General features: G+C 42.9%; 1 protein-coding gene across 3 annotated transcripts in view; it reads left to right on the top strand.

The window, feature by feature from the left end:
• Nucleotides 1–18,200, top strand: part of PRPF40B (pre-mRNA processing factor 40 homolog B) — a 379,532-nt gene that overhangs the window by 128,413 nt on the left and 232,919 nt on the right. For all 3 annotated transcript variants that reach the window (XR_003941483.1, XM_030196851.1, XM_030196849.1), the window contains exons 10-12: nucleotides 5,906–6,016; nucleotides 13,532–13,652; nucleotides 14,348–14,375. Coding sequence is in view for 2 of the 3 variants with exons in the window: in XM_030196851.1 (XP_030052711.1) it covers nucleotides 5,906–6,016; nucleotides 13,532–13,652; nucleotides 14,348–14,375 (260 nt within the window). In the remaining variant the exon portion in view is untranslated. The remainder of the gene's footprint in view (nucleotides 1–5,905; nucleotides 6,017–13,531; nucleotides 13,653–14,347; nucleotides 14,376–18,200) is intronic.

The following is an 18,200-nucleotide window of genomic DNA, read 5'->3' as shown; positions in this document are numbered from 1 at the left end:
AGCTTGAGATCACGTTGGTAGCTCGTTGGAGGTCTGCATTGATTCATCAGGCAGCACTGGAGCAATGTGAAGTTTTGGACTTAGATTCCCTGAAGGGTCGTTGTCTTGCTTTGATCTGGGGACCCTTTTGGGACACTCTACGCCGACAGCCTGTAGCCATATACTCAGTCTTTAAGTGTGTTATTGGATTGTGTCCTGGGTCTTGTTGGGTTTAGGGACATTGTTTAATTGTTGATGTGGTGCCACATTAAACTTCTCTCTTTTTGTGTGTGTGTGGTGGTCGGGAGGGTGGATGGGAAGGGAGGGTATTTGCTGTTCAAATGTTTGTTGGTTTGTAATTGTTGTTACTAATGACAATTAATAAACATATTTAAAAAAAAAAACACACACAGGTATGTCTGACTTGTTCATTCCTCATAGCAAGGACTTTTTCCTGCTCAGCTGCATGAGTTATTGACAGACATCCTTGTTCTTCTGGTTTCTTTATAGAAGTGATAAGTAGTAGTAGTTAATATTTATATGTGACTCTCTAAGTGAAGGACTAGCTTTTTGTTTATAGTTGCTGCTTTAAATTTTCTGTCACAGTTTTTCCCGCCAGAATTTTCTTTCTGTTTCTGCCAGCTGTTTTTTTTTTTGGGGGGGGGGGGGTTCCCCACTAATTATGTTGCCTGACTAGCTATATGACTCTCAGTAGGCAAATCTGGACATTTATTAGCTATTCTCTCTTTTGGTTGAAAAAAAAAGAAAAGAAAAGACAGCACATGAAGTGCCTCTCCCTTTTTTTTTTTAATTTCTCAGGTGTGGATCCTGAGGTCAGTTAATTGCTAATCTTGAGAGCTGTATTTTTTTACTGCTTGCTGTTCATTTGTATGTCAGTTCTCATTTCAGCTGTATGTTGTGCCTTATGTAGTCTTATTCTTCGCAATATAAGATCTACTATCTACGTCTGTGCTGGAGATTAGACTGTTTATCTGAATTGTTTAAGTATGCATAGAACTGTCCCAGTTAACTCCTTTTTTTAAGATAAAGGCAGTTGTGCAATGGATAATAGAATATCAAAAAGTTTGTACAAATGATCCAGATGAGTAACCAGTGGTGAGCTTGATTTATAAATTATAATAGAATACGAAAGAGTACAAGCCAGATTGAACATTTTTTGAATTGTTAGCCAAATATCATTCAAAATAGTTGCAATGATGGGCATTCAAAAATCATATGTGATAAAGTTTTAAAAATCAATAAAAATTTCATGCGGGTAAAGGCAGTTGTGTTTTTCATTCTGTTTACATTTCCTATCTGGTCAAAGTTGTACAATGTTGGCTGTGTTCTACCAATTTAGATGAGCACAATCTGCTTCAACATGAGCTATTCATCTGGCTTATCAGATTCAGCATGTAAGCACTATTTTACGCTTATGGAAATAAAACAGCTAAAGACGTTTGGTAGCCAGTGATGATTCAGAGCTGGTCAGTTGCCCAGTTGCACAGTTCTTCCATTCAGCAGTAGTCCACAGCTCTTACTACATCTTCCTGTGCTTCACAGCCCCTGTATGGCACTGTTGACCACCTGCATTGCTTGGTGGCACTGTTGTCCACTTGCGTTGCTTGGTGGCACTGTTAACCACCTGTGTGGTGGTGGCACTGTTGTCCACCTGAGTTGCAAGCTTTCTGCACCCACTTGTGTTGCACAAGATGGCAGCCTCCTAGGTTGTGCAGTTGCAGCAACTGTCTTGGCTGTACAGTGGTGCATTTGCAGCAGTCATCTTGGCTGCACAGTGGTGCAGGCCACCTGCATGACACACATGCAGGAACCATCTTGGTTGCACAGTGGCGCGGGCTACTTGTTTGTACAGTGGCAGCAACCACCTGTATTGCACAGTTGCAGCACCCCTTTGGTTTCTTCCTGGTAAGAGTAACCACCTGTATTGCTATCCTCTGCAGCTGCCATCTAGCTCTTCTGCAACATCTACCTGTATGGCTCCTGTTACTACCACCTCTGTTGTGTAGTTGCAGCAGTCACTTATTTTGTCTAGCTGCAACAACTGGGCAGTTTCTCTGGTTGCAACAACTGCCGGTACTGTTCAGCTTAGGCAGCTGCCTATTTTCTGTCTTTGTAACAACCAGTTCAGTTGCACAGTACCAGTATTTCATAGATGGTGCAACCATCTGTCTTATACAGTTGTACATGAGCTGTGTTGTGCAGCTGAAATAGCTGTATTTCTTCTTTACCGTGAACAGTTGCCTACATGTTGTAGTGTTCCAAAGTCAGCTGTATAGCACTGATCTAGTAGCCAGCTATGTAGCACAGCTACTCTGTCACCCTATATGTGCACTGGATGCCTGTATAGCACAGTTCCAGCAGTTGTCTGTATGGCTCAGTTATGGAAGCTGTGTATATGGCACAGTTGCAAAACTGCCTATGGGGCATCGGATATCCTAGCTGTCTGTAGGACATTAGATGCACATTTATGTGGCTTCCCAGGCAGTTCACTGCATGACCTTGGTTGCACTATCCATAAGTAGGGTATCAGATGAAGCATCCACGCAGTTGCCATAGCTATCATATTACATTCAGCATCTGTAGATATGGTTTCAGATGCAGTGACAGCACACAAAGTAGGAACGGACAGATCAAGAATATTTATTGGAGCACCAACAGAAAAAAAAAACTTGACATGGAGCTATGTTTCAGCATGGAACACCTGCTTCAGGAATCATACAATTTGGCTAGTACTTTCTCTATTAGTTGGTACTGAGTGTTCTCATATGTGATCAGCAAATGCTACCACAGTGAAAGATTATATAAACATGTAGCCACGGACGGAATGATTAAAAAAACCTTCCAGTTCATCATGCAAGTGTGTGATGACTCCTGAAGCAGGTGTTCCATGCTGAAACACAACTCCATGTTGGTGCTCCAGTAAATGTTGTTGATCGTCACTTAACCTCTGAAGATCTGCTCTTTGTTTTTTGAAACGCCATCTGTCTGTCCCTACTTTATGTGTTGTCTTTGAGATTTTAAATGCAGGATTGGTTCTTTAGCTTTGTAAGGTTCAAATGCAGCAGCCACCTATATGATGCCAGTTACCACTATAGTTCTTTCATCAGGCACTTTAAAATTTGATGTTAAGTCAAGAGTGCTTGGCATAATTCTTGATTCTAAGCTCTCTTATGAATACCAAATTAATTATCTAGTTAGAAAAATGTTTTTTTTTAATTTATGGAACCTTAGAGCGACTAGAGCTTCTTTGAGTTCAGGATTTAGAATTGTTGCTCAGGCAATTGTAATGCCATTTTTGGATTATTGTAACTCTCTTTATTGTAGCATAAACAAACAACAATTTAGGAGACTACAGCTTTTACAGAATATATCTGCTAGATTGGTTTTCAAATTTGGTAAGTTTAGCGAGGTTAGTTCTCTCTTGAACAATTTACGCTGACTGAGATTGAAATCTCGTATTTAATTTAAAGTGGCTTATCTAGTTTGGGGCCACCGAGAGACAAAACTGGGCCCAGGGCAAACTATCTTCAGGGCTCAGCCACCGCCCCCACCCCCCAACCACCACCTCCTGTGAAGTAACTTCCTGTTTCTGCATAGCCAGGATGCGGCAGGAAGAAGGATCTGTGGCCAGCAGAGCAGTCTCTTTTGATCACCGGTGCCGGGCCCTCCTTGGAGGCTGAGCCTGGGGAATCTTGCCCCCTCCCCCCCCCCCCCCCGGCAGCCCTGGTCTAGTTTACAAAAGCATCTATGGTATCAACTCAGAAATGGTAAGAGTTTGCTTTTGTTTCCAATAAATGGGAACCGTTTGAGAAGTACGAAAATGTTATTACTTGATATTCCTTCTGTAAAGAAGATGAATTTGAAGTCTGTGTGGGAGTGCTCATTTGTGTTCCAGGGAGCCAAAATATGGAATAGTTTACCTTTGATATTCGCTTAATTACATCCTGTAGTTCCTTTCGAAAGGCTTTGAAAACATTTATTTTCTCTTCAGCGTTGTGATTTTTAGCAATTTTGTCTTTTGATATATCGTGATAGTTTTTATATGACTGGATTGATTAATTTTTAATGTAAATTCTTTCCAATTGGGATTTGTGATCCGTTTTGAACTGCACAGTTTAAAAGCGGAATAGAAATCATAAAATAGAAATAGCTACCGCTATTACTCTGCCGCCTGTATGGTTCCAGCTATTGCAGCTGTCTCTGACACCAATGCACCTGCCAGTATTACATTAGCTGCCACAGCACCTCTATGACGCTAGATGCCATGGCTGACACTACCTGTTGCAGCTAACTGACTATATGGCACCACTACTGCAGCTGCCTATATGGATACAGCTGCACACTTGCTTCTATAACTCCTGCTACAGCGGTGGCATGGATGTCTCCAGTTTTGACAGCTACTTCTTTAGCTCCAGCCAGTCACCCATATGACTCAGGCTATATAAACCATTTTTTGCGATTCTATACTCTAGCCGTTTTGTGCAGCTAACCTGATAGCACTGGTGCCACTACTGCTACACTACTTCAGGACGTGTCTGATATTGTGTTTTTATTCTGAGCCTAATAGGCTCACATTTATTTATTTATTCTTGGTTGTCTTGTCTGAATGGCTCATATTTCATGGCATATCTCAGGACCCTTATGCTCTCTTCTTTCTCTTATGATGACATTTAGGTTTTCATGTCTGAATAGGGCATTCTTTGGCACCAGGTCAGTCAATAGCCATTCTATTTAGATCCCATTGGTCTCCCTTCTTTATTCTCAGCAAAGGGTGATTCTTCAATTTGCTTCTGGAATATCCTGGTTGTCATAGATGTAGATGGGGAAGCATAGTGGGTTTTCAGCTCCTGATAGCTTTCTTTTTATATTACCTTCTCTGGATATTCAACTGCTCCAGGATCAACTGCTCCAGGATTTCTATTGTAGTTACAATATTTCCTTCATAGATGTGCTTTGGTCGTAGACTATTACCGTCAAAGATTCATTCAATAAAAATCACCAGTTGGATTTGTTTCTTGCTTTATGCATCTCTACCATTGTCTATCAATGCTATTTTCTATTATTCCTACTTATGCAATTCACTTCATTCTCCTTTTCTATAACCCTCTATATTTCCAGAGTCGTCCTAATTGGTCTTGGTTCTTTCTTGCTGGGAAGGATCTCTAAGGCTATTCCAGTTTATCTCTGTTTTTGAGTGTTTCAATCATTTAGTTCTGTCCTATGTTGGGACACTGCTTAGCTATATCCAATTGGTATGGATTAGTCTGATAGGATGCTATGGAAGGAGAAGTTTTGGCTTACCTGATAACTTTCTTTCCTTTAGTCTTATCAGACTAGTCCAGAATCCCTCCCCCACCAATTGATTCATTTTCTTTTAGTTCCAAGGTATATTTTTTTAGATATCAAAGATTCTACTTTTAAGTTTCCTAACCTATTGTATGTCACATGTCTCCTGACTCAGTGAAATAACTGCATGTCAGTTGAGTATATGCTGCAATGACTGGTGAGGTTCTGACCAGATTGAGACATTTGGTCTCAAAGTTTCAATATTGGCCACCAGATTAGTTTTGAGCACCATTGCTTGACTATTCGAAATACTGAAAATTCTATATAGCCTGATACCCTTAAGGATGTGAATCACTTGATAACAATTTTTATCCTCTGTCTCCATCCACTGGTTGATGGACACAGCCCATTGGTCTGGACTAGTCTGATAGGACTAAGGGAAAGAAAGTTATCAGGTACAACGTTTTTTTGTCCTTGTGGTATTTTTTGCCAGTTTTGCACAAAAATAGATACCTGACTTTAATAGTGAAGACAGACTCTGCTTTTTATATCTGATGAAAGTATTGATGTAAGAAACTTCAATTTCCTTTCTGACATGACATTGTGTTTTTGTTTTTAGAAGGCTTTGTGGACTGAACACAAGGCTCCAGATGGTCGTATTTACTATTACAATTCTGACACTAAGCAGTCCACCTGGGAAAAACCAGATGAGCTGAAATCAAAAGCTGAGGTGAGAAGCCTAAACTGTCAGGACTGCAGGAACAGAAATGGAACTCTTTTTGAATCCATATATTTCTTTCCAGTGCGGCCACTGGAGTTAGTGATTTGATCATTAAGAAAGTAGATAACAGGTCCTTGGTGGGTATGAAAGTTGCTTGGCAATTTGCCTGCTTGGTGCAAAATTAGTGGATATCATATATCACCTAGATAGGATTTTAAACAGTGCTGGGAAAGTCTCAGCTGTTGTGGTGGTTCCAATGATATATAAATGTGCAAGAAGGAGCTTATAGAAGCTAAATTTAGGATTTTAGGTAGAAAGTTGAAATCCAGAATCTCCTGTGTAAAATTCTCAGAAATGCTTCCATTTCATGCATTGTCCCTAGAAGCAAGCAGAGCTCTGGAGTCTCTGTGTGGGTGAGACAGTGGTATTGGGAAGGTGGCTATAGATTTAAGAACCAGGCAGCATTTTGGGAAGTCGGAGCCTAAAGCAAAAGAATAGGCTTCACCTTAACCAGCATGGAACGTGGCTTATGGTGCTAACATTTAAAAAGGAGAGCAGATAAGTCGCTTATGAATGCATGATTTGGAGTATGTTAGCTTCAAAAGATACTGACAAAATACTGAAGTTAGATTGTCCTGATAAAGAGGTTGTGGTTAAGGTTGAAGTAGCAATCAAGAAAGAAGGTGGATCTCCTACAAAGTACTCAGTGGGTACTGGGTGTTAATTGCAGATTTATTGTGGCATATCTTGCCTGGTATTTGTGTTTATCGAGGCACACTGTTACTTGCACATTGTGTTCAAGTGACTGTGTATGTTTGTGTACACTACTACTACTAATACTACTAATAGCATTTATATAGCGCTACCAGACGCATGCAGCGCTGTACACTTGACATAGAGAGAGAGACAGTCCCTGCTCAAAGTGCTTACAATCTAGGTAAAACAGACAGACAAGACATTAGGGGCAAGGGAATTACAGGGTAAAGAGGAACAGGGGAGGAGGAGGGCAAATGAGTAGCGATTAGGAGCCAAAGGCAGTAGTGAAAAGGTGAGCTTTCAGCATAGATTTAAAACAGCTAGAGATGGAGCTAGACGTATGGGTTCGGGAAGACGGTTCCAGGCATAAGGTACCGCAAGATAAAAGGAACGCAGTCTGGAGTTAGCGGTGGAGGAGAAAGGGGACGACAAGAGAGATTTGTTCAGAGAACGGAGTTCATGGGGAAGAATGTAGGGAGAGGAGAGGTAGTGATTAATTGCACATTGTCATAAATAAAAAGTTATCCCAAGTGTTTATAGAAGAAGAACTACAGTAGCAGTGAAAAGATTAGTCTAAGAACTGAGCCCTGGGGGACACCACATGTGAGATCATGAGCAGGGCCGGTCTTAGGCAGAGGCGAACGAGGCGGCCGCATAGGGCCCCGTGCTTAAGGGGGCCTCGTGCGGTGTGCCTCAACTCTGCCTCTCCGACCCCCGCTCGCTCGGACCGCAACCGCATCATGATCCCGCTGCTTGCTCGTCGCTCCAGACCGCATCATAATCGCTCGCTCCGCTCCCGCCACCCCCCCTCCCCGATGAGCCCTCCGACAGCTCCCGCCTCCCAGTCCCAGGACAATGACGACAACAGTTGCAACTTGCAGCGAGTAGCGACGGCCCGGCCCTGACAGACAGTTGCAGCCAGGCACGACGGCTCCGCTCACCCCAGCTTTTCCCTTCCGCCTTCCCGCTCAATGTCCCTCCTTCTGATGATGAGGTACTTCCTGTTTCCGTAAGGGCGGGCGGGAGTCATTGAGCGGGAAGGGAAAAGGAGCTGGAGCATGGTCGGAGGCCATCGCTGGTGCCAGCAGCAGTGCCGTGCGACTTAAAATAAAGAAAGTCAAGTGGTCGTGGTGGAGCGAGCGCCTGCCGCCTCAGCCTGGAGCAAGTTTGTGCCACAGTGCCAGTGCCATTCATCAAAGGCAAGGTATGAATAATGATTGATAGCTGATGATATTGAGAATGAGATTTGTTGAACTTTGGGTACGAAATTTAAAGAAAAACAACTTTGCCTTCAGGTGATCAGTGATTGGTTAACATACTAAAACTGAATGTATGTAATGTAAGGCAGAAATTCTGTGGTTTAGGGAAAAAAAATCTATACCTGCACCTGAGCAGGGCGGGCTAGCCCAGCCACTAAGTGAGCTAGGCAGTTGCCAGTTGCCTAGGGTGGCACAAGTTCAAGTAGGGTAACCATGGCACTTAAAAAGCACATCAGCTCATGCAGTGCAGTGTTGCAGCAAAGGAGAAGCCAGCTCCAAGAGAACTAGCCTGTCTCAGGCAGCAAGGCCGCAGGCGGGCTACAGTTATGATTCTCGCCTGAGCTGTGTTCTCCCTTCATCCTGATTTCTGACAGTAGCCCCTCCTCCAGCCTCTAAGCCTGCCATTCAAAGAAGGTATGATAGCTTTTCTTATAAGGAATTAGGAACCTTGTTAAATTAAAGTGGTCTTACTCTTGTTGATTTGCGAATGGAACCTTACATTAAAGTGATGATCTGGTGGTTCATTTGTGCAGGAGGTGAACTAAAGCAGGTGCAAGTGCGACTTAAAATAAAGTCAAGTGGAGGAGCTGGAGAGTTTGTGCCATTCAAAGGCAAGGCATGATAGCTTTTCTTATAAGGAATTAGGAACCTTGTTAAATTAAAGTGGTCTTACTCTTGTTGATTTGCGAATGGAACCTTACATTAAAGTGATGATCTGGTGGTTCATTTGTGCAGGAGGTGAATCAAAGCAGGTGCAAGTGCGACTTAAAATAAAGTCAAGTGGAGGAGCTGGAGAGTTTGTGCCATTCAAAGGCAAGGCATGATAGCTTTTCTTATAAGGAATTAGGAACCTTGTTAAATTAAAGTGGTCTTACTCTTGTTGATTTGCAAATGGAACCTTTCATTAAAGTGATGATCTGGTGGTTCATTTGTGCAGGAGGTGAACCATCGCTGGTGCAAGTGCGACTTAAAATAAAGTCTTTATTTGAAATTTCATAAATAAAAATTGTTTTCTAAAAATGGAATAATTTTATCAATGGGGTGGAGCTAGGGTGGGGCGGAGCTAGGGTGAGGCCCCACCAAATTGGTCTGCATAGGGCCCTGCACTTGCTAAGACCGGCCCTGATCATGAGTGTCAGAAAAAGAGGTAGACCAACATAACTGCAAGGATCTTCCCTGTAGGTAAGAGGTGAACCAGGGCAGAGGAGACCAGTGACTCCCAATTTTTCCATATGTTTGAGGATGTTGTGACTCACAAGATCAAAGACTGTGCTTGGGTCCAGGGAAAAGGGAACAACTCTTCTACTATCAAGAGTATGTTGAACAAAATCAAAAAGAGCAAGAAATGTATGCTTGGTGGAGAAATGTTTGTGAAATGCTGTTTGACAAGGGTGTAAGGCTTTCATGTTGTCAAGAAAAGGTGTTAGCTTCTGAGTGACAGTTTTCTCTGTGGTCTTGAATGCAAATGACAACTGAGAAATGGGGCAATAATTCCTTGGGTCTGAAGCATCTGTGTAATCCTTCAAGGCGTTGGAAAATAGTAGCAAATTTCCACTGAAGAGAAAACAAGCAAGTGGAAAAGCTGCTGGTAATCATACTATGAAGATAGGATATAAAAGAATCGCTAATTTGCTTCAAGAAATAGAAACAGAGAAAAATGAAGGCAGTTAAAGACCATATGACCTATCCAGTCTACCCATCCATGCCATCTACTTTCCCTTCTTCTCTCTTAGAGATCCTATGTACTTGTCCCAAGCTTTCTGAATTCAGATACAGTCTCCTCCAGCTCTACCAAGAGGCTCTTCCACAAATTCATTACCCTTTCCATGAAGAAGTATTTCTTCAGATTACTCCTAAGTTGGTCCCCTTTCACCTGCATCTATGCCCCCTCATTCCAGAGCTTCCTTTCAGGTGAAAGAGACTTCTTGTAGGTTTATGCCATGGAGATATTTAAGCATCTCTAAACATATCTCTCTTTCCCTGACTTTCTTCCAAAGTATACATATTGGAATCTTTAAGTCTGTCCCCATATGCTTTATGAGGAAGGCCATTGACCATTTTAGTATCCACCCTCTGGACCAGTGCCATCCTGTTTGTCACGTTTATGACCATTTCCGTGTGTGTGCTCACCTCGCCCTCTGGTGGCCAGAATCGGTGGCTGCTATGAACTGTCACACGTTCCAGACTTCAGCCCAGTCCGGTGTGGATCTTCCAGGCTGCCAGACTTGCTTTTCTTCTTTGTGCCTGAACAGCACCCGTAGCTGCCTTGTGATTCCTGCAGCTGAAGGGCTTTATTAATCACCTGGAAACTTCTATGTTTGCCTTTGCATTGTCTAAGGTCCCTGGTATGTGGGTGTACGCTGTGCACTTCTGCCTAGTCCAGTTCTAGTCTGAGTTCCTTGTCTGGTTCTAGTTTGTTTGTGTGTTGTTAGCTTTGATTTTATTGCTTAGTTCCTAGTCTTGTTTCTGGTCTGCCTTTCCTTGTCTTGTGTTTGTGTTTCTTGCTTAGTGGCTGCTTGCAGCTTTCAGTCCTGATTCTCTCCTGTCTGTGTTTATCTCTTAGAGGCTGCCTGGCAGCTTTTAGTCCTAACTCTGTTGTGTGTTGCCTGTTGGTATCCAACTCCTGTCCTATCCTGCAAAGTCCTGCCGGCCGCCTGCACCCAGGGGCTCAACTCCTGGGGAACGGCGGTCAAGTGCAGGTGAAGCCTAGCTTCTTTCCTGCTCTGCCTGTTCCAGCTTGTTTGCCTCTGCTGCAACTCCAGTCCGGGGTTCCAGTCCTGTTCTGCCCTGTCTCTGGTTTGGGGGTGGTTTTGCCTGCCACTGCCGCACCTCGGCAGTGGTCCAAGGGCTCACAAACTCTGTGCTTCCGTGAGAAGCCTGACACTGTTTATATCTTTTTGGAGTGGCGATCTCCAGAATTATACACAATATTCTAAATGAGATCTCACCAGAGTCTTATACAGGGTTATTATCACCTCCATTTTCCTGCTGGCCATTCCTTTCCCTACGCACTCAAGCATCCTAGCTTTTGCCATTGCCTTTTTTACCTGTTTGGCCACCTTAAGATCATCACATACAATCACATCCAAGTCCCGCTCCTCTTTACATGCACAAAAGTTTGTCATCTCCTAAACTGTATTGCTCCCTTGGGTTTTTGCAGCCCAAATTCATGACCCTGCATTTTTAGTATTAAATCTTAGCTGCCAAAATCTGGACCATTCTTTAACAGTTACAGTTAATTCATTTATAGCCCACCAATACCGATAAGACAGTTCATAATGGATTACAACCAAGAAACTAGAACCAAATAAGTCTAGGAAATGCAAATAAATCAATTATAACAATAACATAATCAAGTTTTACAAAATAGGAACCTAATTCTGATGGTAATCCTTATGATCTAGTTCCTCATCACATATTTATTAAAAAGAAGTGTCTTCAGTCCTTTCCTAAAGGGACTGTAAGTAGTTAAATGCCTCAAACCAATAAAAAGAGAATTTCATAAACTAGCAGCTTGATACAAATAAACTAGTAAATAACTTTTTCGATGTTACTCCTCTGGGACTAGGAAAGGAGAAAAAAAAAGATGAGCCTTGTGTACAATAGAATTGACCCATGCAAGAATATTTAACTAAAGAAAGCATATATCGAGAATCAAACCTTGAACTATTTTAAACAATAAACTTCCCATCTTAACTAATACCCTCACTTTTATTGGAAGTCAATGCAACTTGATGGAACATGGAGTGTTTCTTAAGAGAAAAAAATAAAATCGTGCCGCTACATTCTGTACCATCTGCATTTTCCTCAACAACCATGTTGGCAAACCTAAATATACGATGTTACAGCCCTGGTGGTCCGTGGTGGTGGCAGGGCCGGTCTTAGGGAGAAGCGACAGAGGCGACTGCATAGGGCCTCGCGCTCAAGGGGGCCCCGCGCGGCGTGCCTGAAGTCGCCTCGCCCGACCGCCCGAGCTCCAGTCCCCCCTCCCTTTGGATTTTAAAAGTTACCTCGCGTTGACGTCGGGACGGGTTACAGCGCCGGCAGGTAGCAGCAGCAGCAGTCAGTGAAAAGCGTGCGAGCTGGTCGGCGCTTCCTTTCCCTCGCTCAGCTCTGGTCCCGCCCTCAGTTCCTGTTTCCACGAGGGCGGGACCAGAGCTGAGCGAGGGAAAGGAAGCGCCGACCAGCTCGCACGCTTTTCACTGACTGCTGCTGCTACCTGCCGGCGCTGTAACCCATCCCGACGTCGACGAGGTAACTTTTAAAATTCAGAGGGAGGTGGGAGGGAGGGGGGCCTTTGGAGCTGGGAGGGAGGGGGGCCCTTGGAGCTGGGAGGGGGGCCCTGGGAGCTGGAGGGAGGGGGGCCTTGGAGCAGGGAGGGGGGCCATGGAGCTGGGGGCCCTAGGGGGGGAAGCCCTGGAGCTGGGGGCCCTAGGGGGGAGGGGGCCTTGGAGCTGGGAGGGAGTGGCTCGGAGGGAGCGGCGGCCGCCTCTGGAGCTAGGGTGGGGGCGTGGCTAGGGTGGGGGCCCCATCAGTTTGGTCTGCATAGGGCCCCACACTTGCTAAGACCAGTCCTGCGTGGTGGTTGTTGGGGGCAGGAGTGCAGGCCCTTCACTCCTGCCCCTTGCGAAAGCTGAAGGAAAATGGGCGCTGTGACCTCTCATGGCAGCTCACGGCAGCCATGTTCCTTCAGCGAACCACCAGGGTTGCAGGTAGGCCCTCCCCCCAGGCTTACCTGGATGGCTGGTAGTGTGGTCTTGCTACAGGCTGGGGGGGGATAGGGAAAAGAAAGAGGGCCATTTTCAGGGGAGGTGGGAGGGGGCTCAGGGACTTTTTTTTTTTTTTTTACAACTCCCCCCCCCCCCCCCCCCCACAAAAGTTATGTGGGCCCCGGCCTAGTATTCAGACTGGAATCCGCAGTTATGCCAGCCAAAGTTAGGACAGCTTTGTGCCTGTTCTAAATTTGGCCCCGTTTATGTAGGTGCTGGCACTGAATATTACCCGCATAACCCAGAGCCCCACCCTAACGCCACCCCCCCCCCCCATACCGCCCCTGACTTGCCCCTTTTTTTGGCAGCGGTCAGAGGCGATATTCAGCGGCACTGCCCACTTTAGTACCTCTAAGTATCGGGGGTAGGTGGCAACAAGCGATTTAAGCAGGCAGGAGCCTCTCCTACCCACTTAAATTACTATGAATATTGGCCTTATTGTTTTTTCCATGTACATGTTTGGAAGAGCTATATGTGGTTAGGTATGCAGGTCTATGATGGTTGTGAAGACAGGAGAAGTGGGGTGAATGTGTAAAACCTGATATTTTCCTTTCATTCTACATCTTCACATAATTTTGTTTTGATCATTTATTTATTGTGAAGAGCATATGGAAATCATGTTGTTTTCTTGTAGAGTCATTGGGACATAAAACCAGCAAGCTGGGATGTACAGAAGCTGAGATACAGATGCACATTTTCCATGTCTGATTCTCTCTATTTCCCTTTCTTATTGCTTACAGCTACTGTTCTCTCAGTGCCCCTGGAAGGAATACAAATCTGACACAGGAAAATCTTATTACTACAACTCCCAGACCAAGGAGTCACGCTGGACAAAGCCCAAAGATTTGGAGGAATTGGAGGGTAAGGCTTAATGTTGGTGCCCCAAGAGAGGAAAAAGGGTGACTGTGCCATCTCGTCTCCTCCTTTGTTAGATAAAAGCATGCAAGTGTGTTGATTTTGGTCTTGCAGTCATGAAAAGGGGGCTTTTTTTCATATGAGATTTCATTGTAATGTCCTGACACCTTTTTGGACTGGAATCTGACAGAGAATTCAGACCATTGTTTCACATTATTGTTTCCTTAACATATGGTGTTGTGATTGTGTTCTTTGGTGAAGACTTTTCCATTAAATAAAAATCAAGTCAGATTGAACTTTTAATTATATTAGCTCTAAAGCTGGTTGTTCACAGTTGGAAAACTTTTGCTAATCTCTCTGTTCATGTTTGGTGGAACTTTGTATGTATAATTTATAAATATGAAAGAGTTATAACGCAACTAGGGGGGACTCTATATCATTTTAGTGAGATGTGGGCCCTAATTAATGTTTATTTAGCACAGTGATAGCTGTCAAGTTATATACCTGTCCGGCCATTTGTTCATTGTTTGGTAAGTTGCAATAAATTATTGCAACTGTTACTGTTTTTTCATGTTTAAAACTTAATGAAGATTTTTGGAACTAAAAAGTAAATAAAAGCATACAAGATAAAGTTAGAGCAGCTAGTGACTACAACGAGGGACATTCTTCACATTTTACTAAGCCTCTCTTCTGTTTTGCAGCATTGACCAAGCAGGAGGAAGAAGCAGGGTGAGTGAGATGCTGTTGTCTTGTCAATTGGCTTTGTAATGTGTTAACACCAAGAACTCCTTTTACAAACCCACACTAGCTATTCTGGCACAGCAAATGCGATGAAGCCCATAGGAATTCAGTGGGCTTCCTCACAGCCGTACCAGAATTGCCAGCATGGCTTTGTAAAAGGAGCCACAAGTGTCCTAACATAGATATCCACACTGGTGCACATACTAGGAGCAGATCACCAAGAGATAGTCCAAAGAATTTTATTCACCACAACTTCTAATAGAACAATTTTCAGAAGGTGTTTGACAAAGTACCTCATGAAAGACTCCAGAGGAAATTGGAGAGTCATGGGATAGGAGGTATTATTCTGTTGTGGATTAAAAACTGGTTAAAAGATAGAAAACAGAGAGTAGGGTTAAATGGTCATTATTCTCAATGGAGAAGGGTAGTTAGTGGGGTTCCCCAGGGGTCTGTGCTGGGACTGCTGCTTTTTAACATATATAAATGACCTAGAGATGGGAGTAACCAGTAAGGTAATTAAATTTGCTGATGACACAAAGTTATTCAAAGTCGTTAAATCACGGGAGGAATGTGAAAAAATTACAAGAGGACCTTACGAGAGTGGGAGACTGGGCGTCTAAATGGCAGATGACGTTTAATGTGAGCAAGTGCAAAGTGATGCATGTGGGAAAGAGGAACCCAAATTATAGCTACGTCATGCAAGGTTCCACATTAGGAGTCACAGACCAAGAAAGGGATCTAGGTGTCATCGTTGATGATACGTTGAAACCTTCTGCTCAGTGCGCTGCAGTGGCTAAGAAAGCAAATAGAATGTTAGGTATTATTAGGAAAGGAATAGAAAACAAAAATGAGGATGTTATAATGCCTTTGTATCGCTCCATGGTGCGACCGCACATCGAATATTGTGTTCAATTCTGGTCGCCGCATCTCAAAAAAGATATAGTGGAATTAGAAAAGGTGCAGAGAAGGGCGACGAAAATGATAAAGTGGATGGGATAACTTCCCTATGAGGAAAGGCTAAAGTGGCTAGGGCTCTTCAGCTTGGAGAAAAGGCAGCTGAGGGGAGATAAATGATGGAGGACTGAAAGCCCACCTCTTTAACATTGCGTTTGACTCGTAACCACTTGTAACTACTCGCCTCCACCTACCCTCCTCTTCTCCTTCCTGTACACATTAATTGATTTGATTTGCTTACTTTATTTTTTGTCTATTAGATTGTAAGCTCTTTGAGCAGGGACTGTCTTTCTTCTATGTTTGTGCAGCGCTGCGTACGCCTTGTAGCGCTATAAAAATGCTAAATAGTAGTAGTAGTAGTAGGTCTATAAAATAATGAGTGGAGTTGAACGGGTAGATGTGAAGGGTCTGTTCATGATTTCCAAAAATACTAGGACTAGGGGGCATGCGATGAAGCTACAATGTAGTAAATTTAAAATGAATCGGAGAAACATTTTCTGCACTCAACGTGTAATTAAACTCTGGAATTCGTTGCCAGAGAATGTAGTAAAGGCGGTTAGCTTAGCGGAGTTTAAAAAAGGTTTGGACGGCTTCCTAAAGGAAAATTCCATAGACCGTTATTAAATGGACTTGGGGAAAATTCACTATTTCTGGGATAAGCAGTATAAAATGTTTTGTACTTTTTGGGATCTTGCCAGGTATTTGTGATCTGGATTGGCCACTGTTGGAATCAGGATGCTGGGCTTGATGGACCTTTGGCCTTTCCCAGTATGGCAATACTTATGTACTTATGTGTTTCACCCATGCAAAGGCTGTGTCAGGGTCATATAGAACTAGTAACAAGTAAAACATACAAATGTTAGTATATATCATAATAATCTTTCAGGCATAAAGAACATGTTAATATAAATGAAACAGACAACTAAAATATGTACATATATAATGTGGTAACTTAAAGATAAGAACAACCAATTATCTTGCATAATATTATAAAATTGCAAGTTAAAATCCCCTAAAATAACAGTTTTATCTACTGTAAGTTTAAATCCACTAAACACTCAATAAGAGGAGATGGATCAGTTGACAAAATTCTGGGAGCACAATAACATAATAATATATTAAGCATAGAAGATGTTAACAATAATAAATCAACACCTGGAATCGATGGTACCTCTCTTTTTACAAACGCAATACTCTCATGATAAATAATTAGTATACCCCTTCCCATTTTGTTCAGTCTAGATTGAGACAAAATCAAATAAGATGATGGACATAATTGATTTAAAATAACTATATCTTCTGATTTTAACCAAGTTTCAGTAACACACAAAATATCAGGTTTAATGTCCATTTAGCTTCTTCTAGTTTTACCTGATTTTCTCATGAACCTTATTTGTAATAATTTTCTGAACTTCTTATTCCATTAATGTGATTGCCATTGCAACATAATGTAAGCCACATTGAGCCTGCAAGTAACATAGTAGATGACGGCAGAAAAAGACATGCACGGTCCATCCAGTCTGCCCAAGAAATGTGCCACTTTTTTGTGTATACCTTACCTTGATTTGTACCTGTCTTTTTCAGGGCACAGACCATACAAGTCTACCCAGCACTATCCCCGCCTCCCACCATCGGCTCTGGCACAGACTGTATAAGTCTGCCCAGCACTATTCCCGCCTCCCAACCACCAGCCCCGCCTCCCACTACCGGCTCTGTTATCCAATCGGGAAAATGTGGGATACAAATGCAGCAAATAAATAAATATCTGATAGAAGATCGTTAAAAAATATTCCTTACAGATCTAGCCTTTATTAACATAACATTCAGAAATGAATGAGATAATTTATTCATCCAAAATTGCAGAGGGATATCTGTCACCACTCTATAAGGGCGAGGCCATCTTTTAGAGGAGACTAAATTCCCATATCTTCCTTGACCTGTATGATTAAAACACATTTTCAGTTAAAAGGCACTCACAGTCAAAGGCCACTCCAGAAAATATTATTCCCATATCTTCCTTGACCTGTATGATTAAAACACATTTTCAGTTAAAAGGCACTCACAGTCAAAGGCCACTCCAGAAAATATTTAATACTCACTCACAGGTTTATAAAATCCTGTAACACACATTTGTCTTACTTCAGATCACACCCTCTGGTAATATCACCTCAGGGGTATAGTCAGAGATGATCTAAAGATAACCATGAGGTTACCTAAATAGCCTGCTTTTACAACAGTTTGACTTTAGAAAGTATCAGGCCTCTATAACGCTCTATCAAAGTCCCAGTCAGGACAAGTTGAGGTAAGCAGCGGAGCCAAGGAATGAAAGCTTCCCCACCTCTCTCTTTCTTGTAATAAGTTAAATGAGTCCTGTTTCCCAGGTCAAAAACGCTGAAGTTCTCTGGAACCAAAGGTTCAGGTGATGTCACTATAATATCCTTGTGGCGACTTATACTATAGAAAAACTCCTTCAGTGCACCTTTATAACTTTTCCCAAGCCTCTTCTTCCTCCTGCTCCACTCGATGTGTGCCCTCCTGTCCACTCGAACTGTCATCTCTATGGTCGCTGTTGCCCCAGTTTTTTGTGGTGATCTTGCCTACGAAATAGTCTGGTTCCACCCCCAAGGACATGCCCTCTTCCAGGCAACTACTCTTCTGACCCCGCTTTTGAAATGCTCAGCTAGTTGCACGTAGTGAAAGTGTACGCTGAAGATTGCTTCTTCCATCCCTGTAATAGACCTGATGGTAAGAACATGCTGCATCAGCACCTGACTCAGGCAATGTAAAAACATAAGCAGCACCAACCAGAGGCCAATAGAAACCTTCAAACAGGTCTTTGAGGTCACTGGCAACAACAAT

This window comes from Microcaecilia unicolor, chromosome 3, assembly GCF_901765095.1.
Source record: "Microcaecilia unicolor chromosome 3, aMicUni1.1, whole genome shotgun sequence".
NCBI classification, from domain to species: Eukaryota; Metazoa; Chordata; class Amphibia; order Gymnophiona; family Siphonopidae; genus Microcaecilia; species Microcaecilia unicolor.
Note: the sequence above shows the minus strand (reverse complement) of the source record. Positions and strands in the feature narration are given on the sequence as shown.